The 25,733-nt window shown below is 35.5% G+C and overlaps 1 protein-coding gene across 1 annotated transcript in view; it reads right to left on the bottom strand.

Annotated features, from left to right (window-relative positions):
* The window catches only part of LOC121726388 (head-specific guanylate cyclase), a 107,509-nt gene that overhangs the window by 21,063 nt on the left and 60,713 nt on the right, over window positions 1-25,733 (bottom strand). The window contains exon 8 of the mRNA XM_042113733.1: window positions 16,445-16,623. Coding sequence (XP_041969667.1) covers window positions 16,445-16,623 — 179 coding nt within the window. The remainder of the gene's footprint in view (window positions 1-16,444; window positions 16,624-25,733) is intronic.

Here is a 25,733-nt window from a genome sequence, read left to right as displayed (position 1 = left end):
ACTTAGCAGAAAATAGTCAAAATTTTAATTTCCTTATTCAGTACTTAACTAAATTTTAGCTTGCTACTTGCTTCTAAATTTTGTGTTTACATGCAATAAGTAACTTAAAATTAAGTTAAAATTTAGTTAAATACTTATCAACTTAACACGTGTAAACCAGCCATTAGGGCCTGTTTCACGCGTTCTCGCGACTCGGCAACGGGAAGACGAAGAGTACCGACGGGTTAGGGCCTGTTTCATCACAAGTCCTGATAAGGCTATCCACCAATTAACTTGACAGATCAAGTATGGAGAATCTGTCAAAAAAGTTGTGAATAGCCTGTTAGGCACTTTTAATCAGAAAGTGGTGAAACAGGCCCTTATTGTTTACTAAGCTTACCAGTAAAATCAAATTATTACTTTTATTTTTATTTAATGAATTGAGACAATAAAATAAGGCATAATTTATAAATATAACATAAAATTGTCTAGGAACACTAGACTAAGATAAATTTTTTTAATGTAATAAGGGGGCAAACGAGCAAACGGGTCACCTGATGGAAAGCAACTTCAGTCGCCCCTGGACACTCGCAGCATCAGAAGAGCTGCAGGTGCGTTGCCGGCCTTTTAAGGGGTAATAGGGGAGGGTAGGGAAGGGAATAGGGCAGGGTACGGAAGGGAATAAAGGAGGGTACGGAAGGAAATAGGGGAGGGTAGGGAAGGGAAAAGGGTAGGGGATTTGGGCCTCCGGTAAACTCACTCACTCGGCGAAACACAGCGGAAGCGCTGTTTCACGCCGGTTTTCTGTGAGGACGTGGTATTTCTCCGGTCGAGCCGGCCCATTTGGGCCGAAGCATGGCTCTCCCACGTCAAAATTATGAGTAAAATAATAAATATTTTATAAAAAAACATAGAATAGGTGTTGTGACTTGTATCGTTTGATTAAAAAAATATGTCTTGAAGTTAAACTACAATTATTGCTTACTTTATAATATTATCTAAGACAATACAAATAATTTCTGATATATTATCTTTCCATTCCTTCAGTTCATAGAAAATACGTTAGTTCATCTTAAATCCGCGATTATAAGTACGATGAAACTATAATCTCGACAGAAAAATCTTATTTATATCAGCCCCTAATCGCAACGAATTGTTCCCGAAAACCTTTCCAATAACACCTCTATTAAGAGGGATCAGCTCGTATGAGGCGGCCGAAGATACCATAAAATGTAGCTACAATTGCCGGCTGTGTACGATCAGATCTTATTTTCCGAATTTTACCTTTATATTAAAAGATAGAATGATAGAGATCATTCCTGGTATAGTGAACCTAGGTGTTCCAGTTCTGAATTTAGAAGTGGTATACATACACCTTTTACAACTTGTCTCAAAACCTACTTACGATAGCGTGATAGCGAGTTCTAGATAACTAAGGTCAAAGGTCAGAAAAATATACGTGGGAGGGCCATGCTTCGGCACGAATGGGCTCGACCAGAGAAATACCACGTTCTCACAGAAAACCAGCGTGAAACAGCGCTTGCGCTGTGTTTCGCCGAGTGAGTGAGTTTACCGGAGGCCCAATCCTCTACCCTATTCCCTTCCCTTCCCATCCCTACCCTCCCCTCTTAAAAGGCCGGCAACGCATCTGCAGCTCTTCTGATGCTGCGAGTGTCCATGGGCGACGAAGTTGCTTTCCATCAGGTGACCCGTTTGCTCGTTTGCCTCCTTATTTCATTAAAAAAAAAGAACTTTTCGAGAAATTTTCCGAGAAGAAGTAACAGACAGACACTTATGAAATCAAATGTAGATTTTTCTTAATGCAAAAGACAGCTGGTGAAAATTACTAACGTTGATATGGAACCACACGTCGTTGGCCACATAATCACAAAGTTGTGGTTAAAAGACAGACAGACAGACATTTATTTATTCAACAAATTTCACAGCACACTACAATAAAACAAAGCATAACAAGAGACAGAGAAAACAAGAACAAAAAAAAGGACAAACAAAACAACAAAAATAAACAAAAAAAAAGCTTAGCAATATTCTAGAATAATTCAAGATGTGAGAGGAAGAATAAGGTAAGTAATATGAAAAAACTTTCCGATTTTTTCCTTAAATGGAGGCTGGGTCGGAAAATTATTTGAAATAGAAAAACTATGGATTATATTATGTGTAGCCAGATACTTGTTCAATTCTTACACTCGCGTCTAATTTATTACCTTTTTTTTACTCAAACCAAATACTGGACAAGAGGTAGTTAAATTAAATTCAACATAAAAATAAGGCAAAAACAACCGTAGCGCAATCTACCGCAATGCAACCAACCGCAGAATGCAGAAGCGAAAGCGGTGATGCCTGAAACTGACACTGATACTGCTCACTATAAGTAGCAGTATAATTTATCGCTGAATTAGAGAGAACAACCACTTCGTAACTTCTACTACAACCAATGACTGACTGCCGCACTCTGAGGCAAATATTTATTACTTATTATTATAGACATCGGATTATATGCATTTGCATACTTGCATATGCAAATGCATATAATGGGGTTTTTAGGCGATAGTGCATATTTTGGTATTTTTTCGTTGATAGTGCATATTTCGGCCATAATAATTCTTCAAGCCCCATAAGAGCACCGGTGATCGCGACAACAATAGAATACAATAGCCACATCAAAAAAAATATTAATAAAGTCGGTAGTTAACTTCCATGGCCACTAAGATGTAAGTAAGGAAAGAAGAAAAAGTCCTGGATTTAATGGAATTATGAAAATTAGTGCATTTATTATGAGCAACACCGGAAAACTCTTCCAAAAAGAATACATTTTTATAATAAGTGACTTTTGATTGTGCATATTTTGTGCATATCTCGACCATTTTTTCGTGCATATTTGCATGCATATTTCGGCACTTTCATCGTGCATATAATCCGATGTCTTCTTATAAAATAATATTAAAATACGCACTGTAAAACTTTAGAACGAACTGTCACCAGCAGTATTTCCAGACCTATACGACCTGCACCTGCAAACCTTCAAGAAGAGAGCATATTCCCTGTCGGCAACGCATCTGCAGCTCTTCAGATGTTGCGTGTGTCCATGGGCGATTGTAGTTGCTTTCCATCAGGTGACCTGTTTGCTCGTTTGCCCCCTTATTTCATAAAAAAAAAAGATTTCGATATGAGCTCGTGTGTAACATGACACACACAATGACAAACTCTTCATTAAATTAAAGTTTAATCATGATTAAATGTCTCAGAGTGTGGCAGTAAATGCAGTCTTGATTTGAAGTGGCAAAAGGATAACTAGTGATTCTTCCGCATTCATTTTATGGATGATATTCAAGTAAAATTACTAGTTTTAACTTAGACATGTTTTAATTAGGCACAACTTACCTAAAAAGAACGTCAGGTATTTACTGTGTTACTTTTATTGTTTCACCAAATACTTTTTCTGTCTCGTTCATTTTAACTTTTTTGTTTACAAAAGAAACAGGTGAAAGCTGAAAAATTAAATTAAAACTTCCAAATATTACACGTCGCGAACAATTCCGTTTCGGCTGCTGGAATGTCGGCATTTACATAATAGAGTGACTCGGAATGCTGAATTACCGCTTGAATAAAAAATGGACAAATTGAAATTTCGCTTGGTCTTTATAATTCTTATTTCTTTGGCTTCATGGATGGCTTTTTCTTCGGTTATTAGTTTATTACTTATTAGCTGCAGTTTTAGGTTTATATTTATTGTAAACAGAGAGCTGTTTTTGGTCTTAAATTCACATTTAACACCAAAAACAAGAATCTGTTAGATGTGTACAAGTAAACATCATTAAAGTTTGAAAGATTATCTTGTCCATATTAATTTAAAAAATTGTTAAAAATAGCCAAGCACTGTAATTTATTTAATCCTAAAATATTTTCAGAAATGATATAGATGATATAATAATCTTAGATTATAAAATAATAGGCTGTAAGCAAAACAATTTTTAATGCTTCTATTAAAATCATTTAATTTAAGTTTATGACGGTCATAAAAATATGTTATTTATCAAAAGTTTTACTTGCGCAAACTTTAATAATAATTCTTGTTCTTCGCCGAGTACGAAATAACGAGTAGGTAAGTACTTCGTAAGCCCCCGTAAAAGTGCCTAAATAAATTTATAAAAGTATCAAGCTTAATATATTGATTTAGGAGTCTTTGGAGCGTCGTGTAGCTTATATAGCTAATATCACAATATGATTTATAAGCAACTGAGAAAGAACATCTATTTATATTATCTTCCTTCGCCCGTCTGTCCTCGCTTACCGTCCAAGTCCTACTCATTCTTAAAAAGCTCAAATATAATATCGTTTTATATTTTGAATTCAGTTATTCAGAATACAGTGTAGTACAGAGAATCCATACTTTCATGCCAATATACTAATAATATAAATGCGAAAGTGTGTCTGTCTGTCTTTCTGTCAGTCTGTTAAAGTTTCATACCCAAGCCGCTGAATTTATTTTGCTGAAATTTAGTATGGAGATACTTTGAGTCCTGATAAAGGACATAGGACACATTTTATCCCGGAAAATGTACGGTTCCCACGCAATAAACGAATTTTGGCGCAACGTAGTTGCAGACGTCATCTAGTTTTTAATATTGTTTCTTTTACTTAACTTTTTTTTTATGAAATAAGGGGGCAAACGAGCAAACGGGTCACCTGATGGAAAGCAACTTCCGTCGCCCATGGACACTCGCAGCATCAGAAGAGCTGCAAGTGCGTTGCCGACCTTTTAAGAGGGAATAGGGTAATAGGGGCGGGTAGGGAAGGGAAGGGAATAGTTGAGGGTAGGGAAGGGAATAGGGTAGGGGTTAGGGGATTGGGCCTCCGGTAAACTCACTCACTCAGCGAAACACAGCGCAAGCGCTGTTTCACGCCGGTTTTCTGTGAGAACGTGGTATTTATCCGGTCAAGCCGGCCCATTCGTGCCGAAGCATGGCTCTCCCACGTATAAAACTACATTGAATATACATTGATGATAGTAAAATGTTTATGCTATGTACCCACATACGGTTTGACTCGATAGTTTTACTTCAAATCGAGTAAAAATTACCATGTGGACCGTAAAACTAACAGCTGGAAGGCTCGCATCGAGCCGGCTTGATGGAATTAAATCTAATTTCCTTCGGACTTACTCGACGTCAGGCGTCGAGCTTTACTCAAGCCATACTCAAGCGTGTGAGTTTTGCGGTCCACACAATAAATTTTACTCGATTTGGAGTAAAACTATCGAGTAATGCTAAATGTGTGGACGAAAGCCCGAGCCGTGGTTTTTAATCTACGTGATTGCTCGATCGAGCAAAACCGTATGTGAGTACTTAATTATAACTAGGTACTTAAAATCAACAATTCACATTGCTTTATAAAAAAGTGTTCAAAACCACGGACGTAAAAAACATTTACCGCTTATTTTGTACCGTGGCATGATAAACAAAGGTGAATCGTTGTGTACACAGTTGAAAAGTGCAGAGTTCTGTTTTCATAAGCTTTTCACATGATTCAAACAAAAATTGCTGACTAAATAAAACAAACGTAGAAAATAAAACCAGCAGAAATTGAGGTTATAAATTAATGTCAACGTATTTTTTTCTGTCCATTAGATTTTTTATATTTAGTAACCTAGATAAAGATATATTAATGTTCTGAATGCAGTTAAGTTTAAGTTTTGAGAGATTCTTCCGTTTATTTTAACATACTAGAGTCCTAATAGTATTTTCAGATGTTTCTTTGTTGACGTCAATAGCTTTTCCGAATGAAAAAAGAGTTTAATAAGCGATCAGCATCTATTTTTATTTCTTCTGTTCCACAATAAGATGTATTTCTATATTTTTTGACTTCAAAAAACTGCATTTAAATGCAGTAATTATTACCGAAAAGTCTCTTAGTCCGTTCAGTTTATTCAAAGATCGATAACATGTAGATGTGTCGCGACTCGCGACGAGCAGTCGCCTTTTACATTGGTGTCACGTCGTCTACGACCTTAAAAGCCTGATCAGAACGTACAAAATAAGTAACTTTTTGAGTTCCAAGCAAATTGTACTAACTTTCAAACAAACGGAAAGGAGACAAGGGGAAGAAAACACGCTATTATTACGACAATGAGTAAAACATAAGTTATTACATTAATTGAGAAATAAAAAAAAATCGGCCAAGTGCGAGTTATATATATATATATATATATATATATATATATATATATATATATATATATAAAGAAATAATATTTCCTTATTTAAAATTGGCGCCCATTCATAGTGGCAAAAATTAATTGTGCCACAATTTGATAAATATCAAGAGGAGAAGCCGAAGGAGTTTTATCTGTGACAACTGACAAGCATTACCGAGCAAGTTTTCATATTTTTCAAGAGTTTTCATATTTTAAGGTTAATAGTAAAAAATAGTTGAGAATAAACTTTAATTGTCGTTTTGTAATACGTTTTTATTACAATTTCTTATTTCAGAACAACACAACGTTTATTCTAATTTCAAAAACAAATTGTAATAAAAACGTATTACATATATATATATATATATATATATCGGAACCCTTCGTGCGCGTAAGTGTGTGACTGAAAGCGTACCAGCCGAACCTTTGCGCCTGCTATTTTTTAGTTTTTTGCTCGTCGTTTTTTTAAACATCAATTAAATCGAGTCAAAAAAACGAATCGCCCTAGATATATTCTTTGTCTTTAATTCAGTGCAAAAATTATCTGAAAATTCCAAATAATTTGGACATATTATGGAAAATTCGTTAAAAAAGAGGTTAGTTTGGGATTTTTTTCTATCGAGTGAAGTTCATGATATTGTGTAATGGAATATAAATTCCACTGTGTTAGATCCTTAACTAGCACATATATTTTTTTCAGAATTTAAATTACAATATTTTTGTGTCTACTGTCTTTTAAATCTTTCTACTCCTCTACTCTACTCTTCTACTTTTAAATCTTGAAAATCGTCCGTTTTTGGGAATACAGGGCCTTAAATATTAATTTTATTTTGTGTTTAGTATTTGTTGTTACTTATAGGGGCAAAAGATAATATATACAATCTAATCGATAAAAATTCGAGCTAAGATAACCTCTCTTGTATCAGTGAGTAGGCCTATGATGATGAAATAGGCCTAAAATGACAAAAAACTAGATCAAAATCGGTCTACCCGAAATTGGCTTTATCCACACTGTGCCTTTTTCTGTTCGTCAAGCAAGCGTTATAGCGCAGTTAACAGCAAACGTGAGGCATGCCCGCGACGCATGTTCTCTGACCGTATCCAAAACTTCAAAAATGACAATATTGGCGTTGCGTTCCTTGACGCATTCAATTATTGAATGCGCCTATATGAAAGTTGATGACGAAAATTGAAGATGAAAGTGCACAGTGTGGACATAGCTTTTTTTCTAATGAAATAAGAGGGCAAACGAGCAAACGGGTCACCTGATGGAAAGCAACTTCCGTCGCCCATGGACACATCATCAGAAGAGCTGCAGGTGCGTTGCCGATCTTTTAAGAGGGAATGGGGTAATAGGGTAGGGAAGGGATGGGAATGGAAGGGAATAGGGGAGGGTAGGGAAGAGAATCGGATAGGGGATTGGGCCTCCGGTAAACTCACTCGGCGAAACACAGCGCAAGCGCTGTTTCACGCTATTGGAATATACCAAGGATTTTGACTGGACTGTGTCTTTATGTGTATACATACACATTACACAGTACACACACCCACATACAGGCAGACAGATTCCATAATCGGAGGTTAAAAATGATCCAAAATACAGTCAAAAAGACAAAACTATAATTGTAATAGCCGCATAACTTAACCCTGGTATTATAATCGAATGCTAGTTTAGTTGAATACATTCGCTATAAATACAATGTACCTATTTAAATACAAAACAGGCAAATGTATTACTTCAATTGGTTTCAAAGCTGTATTAAATGCGTACATTGAATAGACTCTAAAACGTTAACATTACGGGCCATTTTGCTTCGTCACGGATTTCCCTTGATTCGTAAACACCGCCATAGTTCCAATTTGTTCAAACATAGTTAAGGGTTGGACAAACATCCACTATTTACATTCCCTAACAAATCCAGTGTAACGAGCCCATTTCAATTACACCTTTATTTCAGATTGGACTCTCTTTTCGAGGGTTTGGCTAAGCTAAATTGCTTTCAAGATTGTTTTATTATCACAGTACAGTGTACACTTATTACATTCATAGAATATAGTCATCGTCTTTATTATATACAAAGACGTACAAAATGTTTATATTTTGTCTGACAAGCCACTTTTCTAACATAGCGTATAAAACACATAATATTATTATACTTAAGTAAAACGTATACAATATAATGTGGATCTTTATAATATTAGTAATTGAAATGGGCTTTGTATCGTGTATCGTATTATACAAATATCCGCTAAGTGCGAGTTTGTACATAATCACGATGGATTCTATTTCATAATGTCGAGGAATATTATAATATATGGTATAGATCTTATAGTTTAAGAAAAAAAATTTACATACGGACGGACACACAACGAATCTTTAAGGGTATGGAACCCTTTTTTGACATTAGGCTACGGAATCCCAAAAAATGAGATACTTTTTGTTTTAAAGTAAGAACTAAGAAGGAATTAGAAATTATTTATTACAAACAACAAAAATATATTAAAACCATAAACTAATACAATAGCTAAATTAAATTACAATATAAAACTAAATTACAATAAAAACTAGCGTAATAATAAGTAAAAAAAAAAACAAATAAACTGTTTAAATATAAAAAAGGTTGTCATCCAGACTGCTGCCCTTAGGGAGAGAGCCCAGAATACTAGCCACATTTCCCCGCTGTAAGGTCAGGCTTAATCGCTGGCCAAAATACCCTCCAGCCTGTGCGATCTATGAGGCGGGATGATATAAGATTGAAAAACTTTTTCATATCATCCCCCCATGGGCCTAACGTTTCAAACGCAAGCGGCAAAAATATGTAGTCACGGCTTAAAGATACATATTTTCGCCGCTTACGCGTTTGCGCTTCGGACGCCGCCGCACCAGCCGTCACTGAAGTTCCATGTAAATAGGAGGCCGCCAGAGTGTCGACACATGTTGCGTCTCACACCAAGCACCTCCCACTTTTCCATGGAACTAATGTTAAGCCGTCGGGTCCCTTGCCATCATCACGGGCAATACCATTCGGCTCTAAAATAGCCGGAACGTTGATGGAGACAAGAGCCCGACGAACAACATCATTCAATGCCGCGTGGCGCGAGCGCTCCGCTGGCAAGAAAGCCCATGGTGACCCAGACGATCTACCATAGATCCACAAGGGCAGCAGTGTGGATGGTTTGTTGGCAAACCTAGTCGCAGACTGAAGGCAAGGGAGAAGGTGGTATTGTCCAGTAACGTGCCTAAATTTGGAGATGGAAGTGCTTGGAGCCAGAGTCCAGATTCCCAAGCTGCAGCAGCCAGAAGACGGGCCCGCTCAGCCGCGTCGAAACTAGAGTTAACTAGCTTATCAAATACAACACTGCAAAGCGGCTCATCCCAAAGACGCTGCAAACATATGTTGGCTAGAACGGCCCCATTGGCACTAGCTTCTCTCCAGGCCTCTAATGCTAGTTTAGTTGAATACATTCGCTATAAATACAATGTACCTATTTAAATACAAAACTTCAAATGGGCATTGTCCAAAAAAAATCACATGTACTTTTTATATTTTTTTTCGTTAAAATAGGGTATTTTAAGAATATAAATTAAATAATTTTGAAATTCATTGGCTAGTTTTTTCTCAATAAATTTTTTAAGTTTCGCTCTGACGTCATCATCGGCGGTCAATAATTGACCTCTGCAGTATGTTTTTTCCTTTCAATCTTATTTATAATGGCTGGTTCGTCAAATGCAAGTTCTCATTATGTGAAAGCTGATACGACAAGCTTACCAAAAGTTCGAAACGTAATGTTGGTCGAATTTATTGCTAATTTAACGCCGTTGAAGGTCAAACAAAGGTTAAACATATTTGTTCAAAAATATAAGTAACTAATGGGTATTTTTTTCGTTTATATACAGAAAAACGATTACTGACCTTATTCCTCGAAATGTTTTTGTAATGAGCAAAATTAAAAAAAAATGGACAATCCCCATTGTAAATCTCTAAGAAAAGTTAATGAAAATTATGTTTATTCATAAACATGTTACAGGAGAATAATATTATGAGTACTCTCTACTGTACAAAATATGCTAGTCTAAAGTTTATATTCCATTAAATAAAAACTTTATGCTTCAGAAGACTATAATTAAGATAGTTCATATTATTATGAGCTTTTTTTGCAGGCACACATGCAAACAAATTACATAATATCGATGGCCCCAACGAATAAACGTGCAAGAGCTCTTACCCAAAAATTTTTGATTTTACATTTGCATGAAATATGATACACCTATGTAAATTTTTTTTAATTATTTTTGACTTAAAATAACGATTTTATAGCAATGTAAACCTTTATTGTACGGAAAAATAATAACATAATATATCACATTAATATTAAAACATGCGCTTATTGCAGATTATTTGTTTATTTGAGTTCACTAGAATAAACGTGTTAAAACAATCTGGCGCTCGTGTCTATCTTTTCCTTTGGGTTATAACTCTTGCACGATGATTCGTGTAAAAATGCAAGCGACTTCTATCACTAATGCCTCATTGCAGATGGCGAAACTTTGAATATAATAATCACAGCTATTCTATTATCTTTTACTAACTTCTCTTGTCTTTTCTGCTTTGTAAAGGTTATTCGAAGATTTGTCTATTTATTATGCAGTCGAAGTTATGTGGCTCCAAACGTTTTTTTGACACAACAACCTTGAATAATACTTGTATAAATATCCTTAAAAATGAAGTTTTCTGATTTCTAATTTGCCTAAAGCCTCATCGATTAGAGTACATAAGAATACAAAGCCGCAGAATCATCGAAATATTATAAAAACAATTTTCCGTGCAACAAAGCAAGTAAATGCGACAACGCAAGAGGGTCGCGAAGCCGCGCTCAAAAGGCCCCTCTCAAAGGCTTACGTTGAAACCTCCATACTCCATAGGCGACAAAGGATAGCGCTGTAATAAACACTTTGAGACACAATGCTCTTGTCATATCGGACTTTAAATTTATATTCCTACAAACGTCTTTGATATACTTTGAAGATGGTTTACCAATTTCCTCTACAAAATATACTTAGTGTAAGTACTCACATACGGTTTTCGGCTACGGCTCGTACGGCTCGGGCTTTCGTACACACATTCAGCATTGCTCGATAGTTTTACTCCTGTTCGAAGGAAATTAGCTACGAATACGAGTATATATAAACTAGTGTCAACAAAATTGTCAAGCCGGCTCGAGCCTTCAAACTGGCTCGATGCGAGCCGTCGAGCTGTGAGTTTTGCGGTGCACACGGTGGTTTTTGCTCGATTTCGAGTAAAACTATCGAGCAAAACCGTATGTAAGTACTTAGCTTAAGACACTACGAATAAATAGTAGAGAACTATAAAAGCGTTATAATGCGATTCATTATCTTAATCATACTGAAATATATTTTTTCCCATGGTATCATTAAAAGATAATATAAATTTTTAAGCTGATAATGATAATAATGATGCTTTTCATCATTACAAGATTATATTTTTACAAGACATCAATTTTCCTCCCAAAATATCAATCCCGTCACATCAGACGCAAAGATATTAAGCGCTCAAATCGGATATTATTATCCCAAGATTATTAAGATTACGTCGATTTTCATTTAAATTACGGCATTTTGATATGATATTACGGATATTGTATTACAATATTATTATTATATTATCTATATTTATTAAGTTTTCATTATTCTTTTGTGTACTATCCACAAATGCTCTTATTTTTCACAATGTCTTGTAGGTCTGCTGGCAGAGATCTCTTCTAGAGATAAGCACACCTATGTACTCTATTAATGTTTGGTATATTTTAAGGTAGTCTTAGAAAATTGTACATAAAGAATAAATAAATATTTCTGTCGTAAATAATGTAATTTACGGCAGAAACGTCCCGATCTACAATTATGTTTATTTAAATACGGGCTGTAGGGTGTTATAATTTATTTTAATTATGTAATTTGAAGGCTTCGAAACGGTAATCCACTTATTAATTTAAATATACTAGATTTTACTAGTGGTTTTGCTCACGCAAAAGAAAATTATGATAAATTGTAACTAGTTTATGTGTTGATCGGTGTGCCAAATACTAAAGGCCATCCCCTGAGCAAACGACCTCAACCATACATTGACGCGTAGCCGAGATTGCACCAAAATCCTATTTTTTTACATAATATCATAATTCAAAATTGACCTAAAAAAATTCAAACGGCGAATATGTAGTTAGGTAATAAAATTGTCGATCTATTGGAGTGTGTTTCAAATAAACGTAATTTATAAATATACTAGGGGATACTGAATGAATGCTTGAATTTAAATAAATTGGTATTACTTCGGAAGCTGATATCATGAGTATAATAAACAAAAATAGGAAATTAATAACGATGAAGGAAATGTTCATATGCTGAAGATTATTGCTGTATTTTTATTATAATTTTGTAGCTTTCAAATTATGAGTTAATAAGACTCTAAAACCGGTAAATTACGGTATCACCGTAGGGGCGCCTTAACTATTGTTTATACAATAGCTAAGGCGCCCCTACGGTACCCTCGAGTCGAAACTCGAGGGTAGTCGTAGAACCGACCGCCCGGTGCAAACGAAGACGTCGCGCTCCTGCAGTCCCCTCGTGACCACGGCCGTTGCAACACGGCCGAAACGTCGAGAAAAAGTATGTACTCGTAGTAGCATTACTACTTAAATAAGTCGCGTTAAGTCCCGATTAAAAAGTTTCATTATAATGCAACGCGAAAGTTTAAAATGTTATATTGTATAATATTATGAAGATACTAGAAAGTAGAAACTTATAGCCGGAAAATAGAATTTTCTAGTGTCTTCGTTGCACTTTTTTTCATTCAAATGAAATAGTACTACAAATTACATTGTATTTTTTACTGGGACTTAAAATATCTCATCGTCAAACATCTGAAACCGCTTGTGCTTGAGGACTGAGGAGGTAACAATTATTACTTTTTCTCATCTATACTTTCATACTAATAATATTATTATAAATGTGAAAGTGTGTGTGTCTGTCTGTATGTATGTTACCTCTTCACGCCTAAACCGCTAAACCGATTTTGGTATAAATATACTTTGAGTTCTGAGAAAATACATAGGATACTTTTTATCCAGGAAAAATGTACGGTTCGTGCGATAAACGAACACATAACATCTAACTAATTACTAATAGATAATATTTATAGAGGAGCTATAGGAACTAGGCCTATTTTAACAGGTAAGTATGACGTATTCTGTCTGTATTTTTCATATATTTTTTATTTTTTGATGAGGACGACTTACGGCCGTTCCCAATATTTGATCTATCTCTGGTTTTGCCCTACTAGAGATAGAAATAGCTCACATTAGACATTAGAGACATATATTTTATGTCAATTGTGAGCTATTCCTATCTCTAGTAGGGCAAAACCAGAGATAGATCAAATATTGGGAACGGCCGTTAGATTACTTACAGAAACGATCATAATATTAATCATTTATTAAAATAACAACAAAAATAACCAAATAAATATAATTTTATGGAAGTCGACGAAAAACTAAAACTAGATAACTACTTTTTGTTTCAGGTAAGTGAACATTTTTCAATGTGTCAAGATTTTAGCAGGTTATTATTTTAATCTATCATCGATATTTAATCTAAATAAATTGCAAACTCAATTCCTTACGAATTACGAGTCATTACTCCCTTCATCCGTTAACGTTTTCACACTACAAAATGGGAATTTCGTATAGCGCAGTTATGTATTCCACAATAATTGAGAACGAGATCCCTTACACCGGTACTAATGACTTGTCTATTGATCGCACACGCAAAAGAACATCCGCTACAGAATTTGGAACACGCTTTTGGAGCATTTATGATACGAATATCATCAGGGCGAGCGAAGCGAGCCCTAGTGTATCACACAACCTGAACATTTTGTAGTACACTTTACGGAAAAACTATAACGCCAATTGATTTGTCCCATTTTTAGGGTTCCGTACCCAAAGAGTAAAAACGGGACCCTATTACTAAGACTTCGTTGTCTGTCCGACTGTCCGTCTGTCAAGATCCGCTATAGCTAGACTTCTGAAATTTTCACAGATTGTGTATATATTCTGTTGCCGCTATAACAACAAATAGTAAATACAAAATAAAGTTAATATTAAGTTAATAGTCAGGGGGGGCTCCCATACAAGAAACGTGATTTTTTTGGCCTATTTTGCTCGTTATCAATAATGGTAGTGTGAAAACGTTAACTGTTACCATTCACACAAGCACTTAAAATTTTCACAAAATCCTTTTTTATAACTATACTTTAATAATAAATTATAATATTAAAATAAATTAAAAAATTAAGGGCGCTCCCATACAAAAAACGCCATTTTTGGCGTATTTTTGCTCTATAACGGTACGGAACCCTTCGTGAGCGAGTCCGACTCACACTTGGCCGATTATTATTTATATGTCATCTACATAAAAATAAATGTTATCATCAATCAGTCAAGGTGTGACGACGCGAGCCCTCACAAAGCTTGGCTTTTAGCTAGTATTTTTAAGTTTTAGGCTGCGTTTCCTACAGAGACTCGGCCCTATAGGTGATTGTGAACCGCAAAAAATGGTTTAAAATAAGCTATTTAAATTATGTGGTTTCATCTTCTTTAGTGTGAGTGCTAATGAGAATTAATTATTCGTAGTTTTAAATTTGTTTTATTTGTATGCAGGTAAAATTCGATGGGATTGACATCGTCTTTCTGTACAAAAATCCCTTTAAAAAATAAAGATTAAAAAAAAAATGTAACAGGGCGTCACAAAAATTAAAACCAGACAAATACTACGGACTCCAGCGCAGAGGTGGTTTGGTGGATGGTTTTTTGGTAAGTATATTAACTGTCAAATTTTCTGCCCAACGCATTAAAATTTTGACCTCTTGTAAATGTACACTCGTAATCAATTAAGTTTAGATTAAACATCATAATTAAATTTGAGTTTTTTATAACGCATAAGATGTTGAAAATTATATTTTAAGACCATAAAAAATATTTTTCCATTAATGGGACTGTCGGACCACCAAATCGATTTTCGAGAATTGGGATCCTGAAAAACTTATTTTCATGATCTGTTTGTAACAGCTCTCGTTATGAATGTGGTTATATTAATTATATTAAGCCTAACTAATCTGGATTAGTTCCATGCAATAACGTTGATTCACCTGAACTGGGATTTATTAGTTTAATTAGCACTAATATATTAATACAGACGCTCCTGTATTAGTTTAAGATTAAATTGCTATTGTCGCTACTCATAGACCACGCATCACTTGTAAACATTGAATTAAATTGCTGTGGTGCGTGTTTTATTATGATGATATTTCGATGAACTACAACGTACCAAAGCCTACTAATATACCTGCAGTTTATTAAGTTTTGAGTACATTTCAGTTTGGTTTCTCAATAGAATAGCTGGTTAGTGGTTGATTCAACATCCCAATTCATCCCATCCAAAAGCATTCTAAATTTTATAGCTTTCTATCAACTTATACGTAATTGAGACTATACTGGGTAACAAAAATAAGTGATAATACTTTAGGGTGTGTACGTGTTCGTTGTAGAGAGTTCACTGTGAAAGTAGCAGCGCTAAAAGACGAAACATTTTTTTCACTTTTGTATGGGCAAGGGCCCGAGCGTCACGAGTTTCCCCATACAAAAGTTAAAAAAAAAAATTGTTTCAGCGCTGCTACTTTCACAGTGAACTCTCTATAAGGAACACGTGCACATCCTAAAGTATTATCACTTATTTTTGTCACATCCTGTATTAGGCTGGCCAGTGGCCGCATACACGCGTTTTCCACATAATATTATGATTTCCGTATTCTGTAGATGCATTTTTGATTTTTTTTATTTTATGAAATAAGGGGGCAAACGAGCAAACGGGTCACCTGATGGAAAGCAACTTCCGTCGCCCATGGACACTCGCAGCATCAGAAGAGCTGCAGGTGCGTTGCCGGCCTTTTAAGAGGGAATAGGGGAGGGTAGGGATGGGAAGGGACGAGAAGGGAATAGGGGAGGGTAGGGAAGGGAATAGGGTAGGGGATTGGGCCTTCGGTAAACTCACTCACTCGGCGAAACACAGCGCAAAGTATAGAATTTCTAAATTTGTATTGAATTGACAGATCAATCAAATTCGTACAGAAATGCATCTACGCGTCGCGTTGCGTCTGAATTGACCCAAAGACTACTTACCTCCGCAAGCGACGCCGCGCCGGGTATTTTGAGACAGAACATGAACGGAGTGTTCACTCGCTTGAGGATCTCGTTGAAGTCCAGCGGCACTCCTCGCGGCCGCAGCAGCCTGAAGTATGTGCCGAGTGAGGAGCCCCGGCTCGATAGGGAGGTACCCAGCAGCCGCATGAAGCCACCACCTGATGGACAATATAAAATTAAAATATTTTCGGATTTTTTATGTAAAATAAGTGGGCAAACAAGCAAACGGGTCATTTTCATCACATTTAAAATAGTACTTAGTCGCCTTCCGTTTGACTGACTAAATTGATTTTGTGTCATATATTTATTATTAAATAAAATAACGTTGAACTCGGCACAACTGTTAATTAGATAGAATTGAAGGAAAAATTATGTAAAGCAGTTAGGTACTAAATAAATTAACAGTAATTAAAATGAAGCCAGGTCACCATTTCATTAGCAGGTTCAGTTAACTTTAACCGCGTCATAAATTTAACCGACGAGTTTATTAAATACAGCGGTCATTTCGCTAGGAAAAAAGTAACTTTGACTATAAAATTTTATTGGAATAACGCGCTTTTAATGTTCCACGTTTTTAAAACCCTCCATCGTGGGTATCACAGACACGATAGATTTTCAATTCTTATTCGACAGCCATACCTACTAAGTTTTCTTTTTAAGCTATATTTCATATCTTTTATCACGGGCTTTGAGCGCGGCGACCGAATCAAAAAAATCCGTAACGCAAATAAATCTAACACATCGTTGTTTCAGTTCGGCAGACTTCGGCACGGTGTTTGCATGGGTGCGAATAGACGTATGCGTGTAGACTAGCTATTGCTATGCTATAGTCTTACCGCAGTAGTCCCCGAGTGTCACACGTATTTTTTCTGTTGATCCGATCTTCTATCTAAACATTCTTAGGGCGTTTTCACATTATCCGATCCCATATCGGGGTAAGTAAAATGTATGAAATATGTACCTGTCTTTCATATTGTCCGGCCCGATATCGGATATCGGTTCATACATTTTAATTACCTCGATATCGGATCGGCGTCCATCACCGATATCGGATCGGTTAGTGTGAAAAAGCTCTTATACGAGCAGCAGCAGCTGACAGTATTTTCAGAACTTCAATTGATTTTACAAAATCTGTCACCAAAGACCAAACATCGATAGGAAAATTTAAAGTAGGTACCCATGAAACCTTTTTTTAATTCCAACATTAAAATCCTGGTAAAGAGTAATCTGCTGACGTGCGACAACAGTGGTGCCAACATGCAACAAACAATTTTCACAATGGAACATTTTCCACCCTCGTGTCCTTCGCGTGACCGCGCCCGTGGAATTAATCGCTGACCTCTATGCAGGTGGCAGGCTCTGGCACGGTTGAACGTGTCACACCGTTAACACGGTAAATATCATAAGTTTTTTAATAATAGTGAGACAGTGACATTTATTAAAAGCATTTAAATTATTATAAATGAGCATCCATACCAACATTATAAATGCGAAAGTGTGTCTGTCTGTCTGTTACCTCTTCACGCCCAAACCGCTGAACCGATTTTGCTGAAATTCGGCATGGAGATACTTTGAGAATCGGGAAAGGACATAGGATACTTTTTACAACAACAACACAACACCGTTACGCCAGAATTCGTTTATCGCGCGGGAACTGTACATTTTTCTAGGATAAAAGTATTCTTTGTCCTTTCTTGGGACTCAAAGTATCATCATACCAAATTTCAGCAAAATCAGTCTAGCGGTTAGAGCGTGAAGAGAAGACAGACAGACAGATGATGCACTTTCGCATTTATAGTATTAATTAACTAGTATGGATGGATTAGGTTCATAATAAGTAGCAGCTCAGTTGTCACGCCTTTTTGATGAAAGCCTAGAAACTTTAGATTTCTGTGGCGCTCTGTAATCTGTATCGCCTTTGACATAGATTACGCAAAAGCCTACTAAAGTTAAAATAATTTATACAGATATTGTCACTGATGGTATACGAAATGTTCCTGTCAAAGTTGGTAATAAATTCCTTACAAGATCATGGGAAACTGCTAAACTACTAATCTATACTAATATTATAAATGCAAAAGTATCTGTCTGTCTGTCTGTCTGTCTCGCTTTCACGCCAAAAATACCGAACCGATTGTAATGAAATTTTGTATACAGATAGTCTAAAGCCTGAGAAAGGACATAGGCTACTTTTTACTGGAAAAAAGCGTTGTAAGGGGGTGAAAATGCGTAAATTTGTTCAAATTAAGTTAGTTCCAAAAATTGAAAATAGATGGCGCCGTGCAGACGCACGGCGCCATCAACAGCGTTAGCGCGATGTAGGAGACCCTACATCGCGCTAACGCTTGCTCAGAAGTCGGTCTTTAAGAGGTGGTATTATTGTATTGTTAATTTTCTCGATTGTTATTTCTTTTATACATACGTTACTTATTAAATCAGTACTTTATCTGTGCAGTGACGTAACCTTAAACCTATCAATGATAAATAGTTTATGGGTAAAGTTGTGTAATTGGGGGGCTAAATAAGCTTAAAAAATTGGCATAAAATATAAAGATTAATTTAAAAAATTGAAATATTATATGCACACTAATAGGGTTATTGCGGAAGTGATTATGAGGAAGAGGAATTTTCACGCGTAAATTTAGAGGATGCGGATGAGGAAGAGGATGATAGAAAATTATAAATACTAGCGGACCCAACCCAAAAGTCTTTGTCCTGTCTATCCATAACTAGGTACATACATTACACAAAAAATAATTAAAAGGGCATTTTCCAGTGGACCAAACTATGAATCTAAACCATTCTCAAAACACACACAATAAAGAATCATCAATATCGGTTCAGCAATTAAGGAGGAGTTCAGTAACATACACAACACACGCACACAAAAAAGATGGATACGCGACACGCATGCGCAGTGAAATTCCTCATAAATTCCTCTTAAATTTTGAGGAAGCGATAGCGGAAGAGGATTTTTTTTATTTTTATTTATGAGGATGCGGTAACGGTTGAGGAACCTAAAATATTGCGGAACTTCCTTATTATGAGGAAGCGGAAGAGGAGTCCTCAGCAACCCTACTGACACTGCTTAAGGGGGCGACTAACCCTAAAGTGTCGGTTTTATAATTCATTTTTTTACTTGAAAATAAGCCCCGAATTGTTTCATTTTCTAAAATAAGATACTACATTATACTTCCGAGAATCCGATCTGAGCAAAAACACGAAATCTTAAAATTTTCTTGTAGGAAAAAAATCTCAAAGATGCATCTAATTTTCACGAATTTTTCATTTATTGCCGTAACCGTGCATTGAACTAAGTTAATATTTTAACACATTGTATAAAATTCTATCATTGAGAGATCGACCTAGCGGATTTTTAAATTTTGTATATTTATCGAGTTATTGAGAAAAAACTAATTTGGCGATGAATCCACGTCGTTCTTTTTCACCTGGCATATGAAAGACGGGCGTGAGTGTGAAGAGAGAAGGACGATGTTTGATTTTTGGGGTTAGTCGCCCTCTTAACGGGTACCAGGGTTTTTTTATTAAAGCTTTTGACACCAATTTTGTTGACATCGCGCGCTATAAACTGAAGTCCACGCGGACGAAGTCGCGGGCAACAGCTAGTATTAAATAAAAAGTTACTATAATCTTATATATAAAATTCTCGTGTCACAATGTTAGTCACCCTACTCTTCCTAAACGGATTTACTGATTTTTACCAAATTTTATATGCATATTCTGTAAGGTCTGAGAACTGGCTACGAAGTACTTTTTATACTGATAAGGGCATTTGTTGAATAAATAATAGTAAATTATTACAACTCGAGACTGACGGCGACCATTGTTTGTGCGACGGGATAGCATGGACGTTGACATGGTTAATTACTTATTTAGTCACTTCAATAAAATAATATGGGCGAAATCCATACTAATATTATAAATGCGAAAGTATCTCTGTCTGTCTGTCTGTCTTGCTTTCACGCCAAAACTACTGAACCGATTGCAATGAAATTTTGTACACAGTTATTCTAGAGTCTGAGAAAGGACATTGGCTACATTTTGATGTGGGAAAATATCTTATTTCCATGAAAATATCGATGAAAATGAATTCGCATTGCGCGTGGCCAGCGCTCATCCCGGGGGTCCTGGGTTCGAGTCCCGCAGGCGGAACAAAAAGTTTTCAATGTTCCTGGGTCTTGGATGTGTATTAAAATAAAATTTAAAAAATCTTAAATATATTTTATGTATAATATTATAAAAAATCCAGAAATATATCGATGCAATGAACATTTTAGTTCTAATACGATTCAACAGATGGCGTTTTATTTTTTACTTCATTGTAACATAGAACTAATCATACTTATTAGTTAGTATGTTTTTGATTATAGTTTTTAATACGTTAGAATATTATGTTTAATAATATAATCACTTGGTATAATAATAATCAATCTATCTTATCTTATAGAACTCCTACTGCATTTCTAATATATGTGACAAGTTGACAACAGAAGGCGCTCTAAAATAAAGGAGTTCGAGTGTACCGTGTTGGCCTATATTCCATCCAGAAAATATATCAATGCAATCAACATTTTAATTCTAATATATGAAAACAGATGGCGTTTTATTTTTTACTTAATATTGTAACAGAACTAATCATACCTACTTTACTATATAATATTGTTTTTATTCATAACTAGCTGTTACCCGCGACATCGTCTGCGTGGACTTTAGTTTATAGCGCGCGGTGTCAACAAAATTTGTGTCAAATTTAAAAACTTTTTAAAACCCTGGTAAGTGGTACCCCTCTTAGGACCGCGCTACACCGTAATGGCAGCGCTGAAAGTGCTCGCCTCGCATGGCAGCTCCATTACGGTGTAGCGCGGCCCTTAATTAATCAAAATACCCAAAAACAGCTGTGCAGTGTGCACATAATCTATACTAATATTATAAATGCGAAAGTATCTCTGTCTGTCTGTCTGTCTGTCAGTCTCGCTTTCACGCCAAACGCCAAAAGTATCTCTGTCTGTCTGTCTGTCTGTCAGTCTCGCTTTCACGCCAAACGCCAAAACTTCCGAACCGATTGTAATGAAATTTTGTATACAGATAGTCTAAAGCCTGAGAAAGGATATAGGCTACTTTTTTACTGGAAAAAGGGTTGTAAGGGGGTGAAAATGCGTAAATTTGTTCAAATTAAGTTAGTTCCAACAATTCATAATAGATGGCGCCGTGCGTCTTCTACATCGCGCTGACGCTTGCTCAAAGGTCTTTCTATAAGATGTGGTATCATCTTACATTTAAGTTTCGATTTTTTTCGATTGTTATATCTATTCTACGGTATTAAATAACTCAGTACTTTATCTGTGCAGTGACGTAACCTTAAATCTATCAATGATAAATAGTTTATGGGTAAAGTTGTGTAATTGGAGGGCTAAATAAGCTTTAAAATTTGGCATAAAATATAAAGTTTAATATAAAAAAATGAAATACTTATTGTGTGCACACTGCACAGCTGTATTGATTTAAGGGGTACCAGGGTTTTTTTATAAAAGCTTTTGACACCAATTTTGTTGACATCGCGCGCTATAAACTGAAGTCCACGCGGACGAAGTCGCTGGCAACAGCTAGTACTTTATATAGCAAAGAAACGTTTGCCGGGACAGCTAGTATATATTATAATATTTGTAGCAGCTAAAACATTCCAATCGAATTCTGTCTAAGTTAAAGTAACGTTACAAGTAATTCCTTGTACGCCAAGCGACGTAGCAACAATTAATAAATATACACAATACTGGTCAGTGTTTTCTACAGAAAACCGTTGAGTGCATACATCGTTAGTCAGATTAATGGCCAAAATGGACATTCGCAACGGAACAAGATGAATGGGACAGACAGACGGACGCGGTCGGCACAGTGAGCCGGAAATTCGCGCAAATTTTCAACATTGCCAACCTTTTTTACTACCGCTCATTTTGTATTTTACCTTTTTACCTCTGACATATTTCATTGCTGACCAACCTTTTACAAAGTGATTTTTAACGGCGACGTAGGGGCTTTATGGAAATTAATGGTAATTAATTTTTGATTCGTGGATTTATAAAGGCTTATCTGAGCTGAATTCGGGATATCTATTTGAGTTACATTTGAATATTGAATTCCATTTTTACTTTGTCGAGTTCGTTTTAACTTTCGTATTTCGATAAAATATTAGGTTTGAATTATTATTGTGATGGGCATTTTGTTGTACTTATTACCTAATTGTATTAATTTCACGAGAAGGGCATTAACATTTAGTATTTAACTTGAGCTGTCCCCGTGAACTTCGTGTCACTTTAAAACCTTCCCTGGACTTCTACGAATATTTTAAGACTAAAATTAGCCCAATCTTTTATAACAAATGCGTGTATATTACCTTGAATAACTCATAAAAATAATAGAATAAATTCAACAGAGTAAGAATATCATCTAAATGTAAAATAGGTTCTGGAGACGTAAAAAACGTCAGATATAAACTTTATAAGGACTCCGTTGGACCTCTATTAAGCACAATGACTGTAATATTTCTTTGCCTTAAGGACAATAATATAAGAATTCAAATAAATGAAATGGGAGTTTTCCTTGTAACATTAAAATATCAACGTTTTTGAGCAAATACCTAAAACCCATGGCAATATCTATTATAATTTTTTTTCTTTATTCATTGTACATGATATTTTATTTTGTTATTTTGACATTGAGTAAATAAATAGTCGTAATGATTGAGGTAAATATTGTGCTAATCGTTTCGACTTAAATGAGTTGGCCGGACTTTTTAACCGACTTCAAATAAAGGAGGTTATCAATTCGACCCATATGTATGTAATATTTCCAGAACTGCCCAGTTTTCGTACATTATGTTATAGTATATATCAGCGTCTGAACAAAATATGTGCAAAATTTCAAAAATGTATTTATGTATGTATGCATGTATGTAATATTATGTTTTTATGTTTGTGTTCGTATATCTCCGGAACTACAAGTCCAATTTAAGTGATTCTGTTTTTGTTGTACTAGGTATTGTTTACCTTATCGAATACTGAATGTTTCACCAAAATCGGTTAAGCCGTTTTTGAGACGCACAATTTTGAAGTCGGTTTTATCTTTTTAAAATACTATTACTATATTATATAGTGTTGCAAACAATTTGCACAGGCGTATATCAAGCCATATTAGTGTATATTACATTATAATCAGCGCCCTACATTCTACTTTTCATAATTATTTTGACATCATTAGGAAACCTGGAGCCTACCTCGTTATAAAGATATTTCACTGTAAAATTTGAGAAACGTAGCTGACAAAAAAGCTTTGAAACAAAAAAGGATCATTAATTATTTTCTTCATCATTTAGTAATAAGCTTTGTCTATCTTTTGAAAGATTTTATTCATGAATTTTTTGAATATTAATGTGCGGCACACGGCGAAATTGTGATGTTGCATTTGTTTACATGAAATACTAGACCTTATTTAATATAAATTATTTTCATTTGTTTTTTAATTTTTATTTTAATGAAATGTTTACTACTTCTGTGTAATAACTTATAGCCTGCATAATACTTAAATATTAATTTTATTCTTAGCAATATCAATTGAAATTAATTAAATTATGAGAAAGTAAATAAAATTTATACGTGGGAGAGCCATACTTCGGCACGAATGGGCCGGCTCGACCGGAAAAATACCACGTTCTCACAGAAAACCGGCGTAAAACAGCGCTTGCGTGAGTGAGTGAGTTTACTGGAGGCCCAATTCCCTATCCTATTTCCTTCCCCACCCTCCCCTATTCGCTCCCCTTCCCTTCCCATCCCTACCCTCGCCTATTACCCTATTCCCTCTTAAAAGGCCGGCAACGCACCTGCAGCTCTCCTGATGCTGCGGGTGTCCATGGGCGACGGGAGTTGCTTTCCATCAGGTGACCCGTTTGCTCGTTTGCCCCCTTATTTAAAAAAAAATTTAACCATACCACTATCTCCTCATAGAAGCTTAGAACACTCTTGCTCCGTTAATGATTCATTACTTCCCTAATTATATACGTATTACAAGTTTCCTCAACATTTTAATTAGAGGGTTGTTCGAGAAATTTTATACAAGCCTATTTCGTAATCATTACAAGACGCAAGCTTCCTTAAATTACGCAACAAGTTAACAAAACAAATCCCTGGGAATTTATGATACCTTGCCTCTTAACTCTGATTGTAATTAAGGTGTTAGGTGTAAATGAGTGCCCTATAAAAGTAATTAGTTCGAGGCACTTCTATTACCGTGTTTTCATTGTCTACGTTCTAGTTTTATGGTAGAGGCTAGAGCTTTTCGTACTGCTTTTTTAATGGATACTAAGTAAGCGTCCGCATTTAAGAAAAGTTTATGAAGTATATAATGGGTAATTATTCTGAAGCTTTTTTTTCTAATTTTTGGTTTTTATTAATAAGCCTAAAAGCTGAACAAAGTTGGTATGAAGATAATTTGAAACCGCGTAAAGGACAAAATATTATGATAATAGTGTTGTTGCTGAGATAGGAAGATGTATTATTATTATAGATATATTGACTGTTCCGGCAAACGATTATTTCATTGAAGTGACTAAATAAGTATGTTACCATGGCAACGTTCGTCGCGATCCCGTCGCACAAACAATGGTCACAGTCAGTCTTGAGTTGTACTCTTGTACTACTTGTAATACTTGTAATAATTTACTATTATTTATTCAACAAATGCACTTATCAATATAAAAAGTAGCCAGTAGCCGATTCTCAGACCTACTGAACATGCATATAAAATTTGGTAAAAATCAGTAAAGCCATTTCGGAGGAGTACGGTAACTAACATTGTAATTTGTGACATGAGAATTAAATATAAGAGAAGATTTATAGTTTTTCGTGATATAAAAAATATATCGGGACAACCACGTTGCTGGCGACATCTAGTATTATATTTAAACATAGTAAGTAACTTCTAAAGATAATATCGTTACCACGTGGCTGAAGACACAGGAAACAGACTATAAAAAGAAATCATCTGTAATTAAACTCGAAAACAATCGCTAGTGATTCTATTAACAACAAATGAGCCATAAAATATGCGACATACACAATAGGAAACATACACACATAGAAATAGGAAAATATCGGCCAAGTACCAGTTGGCCTCGCACACGCAGGGTTCCGTACCATTATAGAGTAAAAGAAGGCAAAAATTGTGTTCTTTTTGTTAACTAATTTAATTATTTAAT

Source organism: Aricia agestis, chromosome 4 (assembly GCF_905147365.1).
Source record: "Aricia agestis chromosome 4, ilAriAges1.1, whole genome shotgun sequence".
Classification (NCBI taxonomy): Eukaryota; Metazoa; Arthropoda; class Insecta; order Lepidoptera; family Lycaenidae; genus Aricia; species Aricia agestis.
Note: the sequence above shows the minus strand (reverse complement) of the source record. Positions and strands in the feature narration are given on the sequence as shown.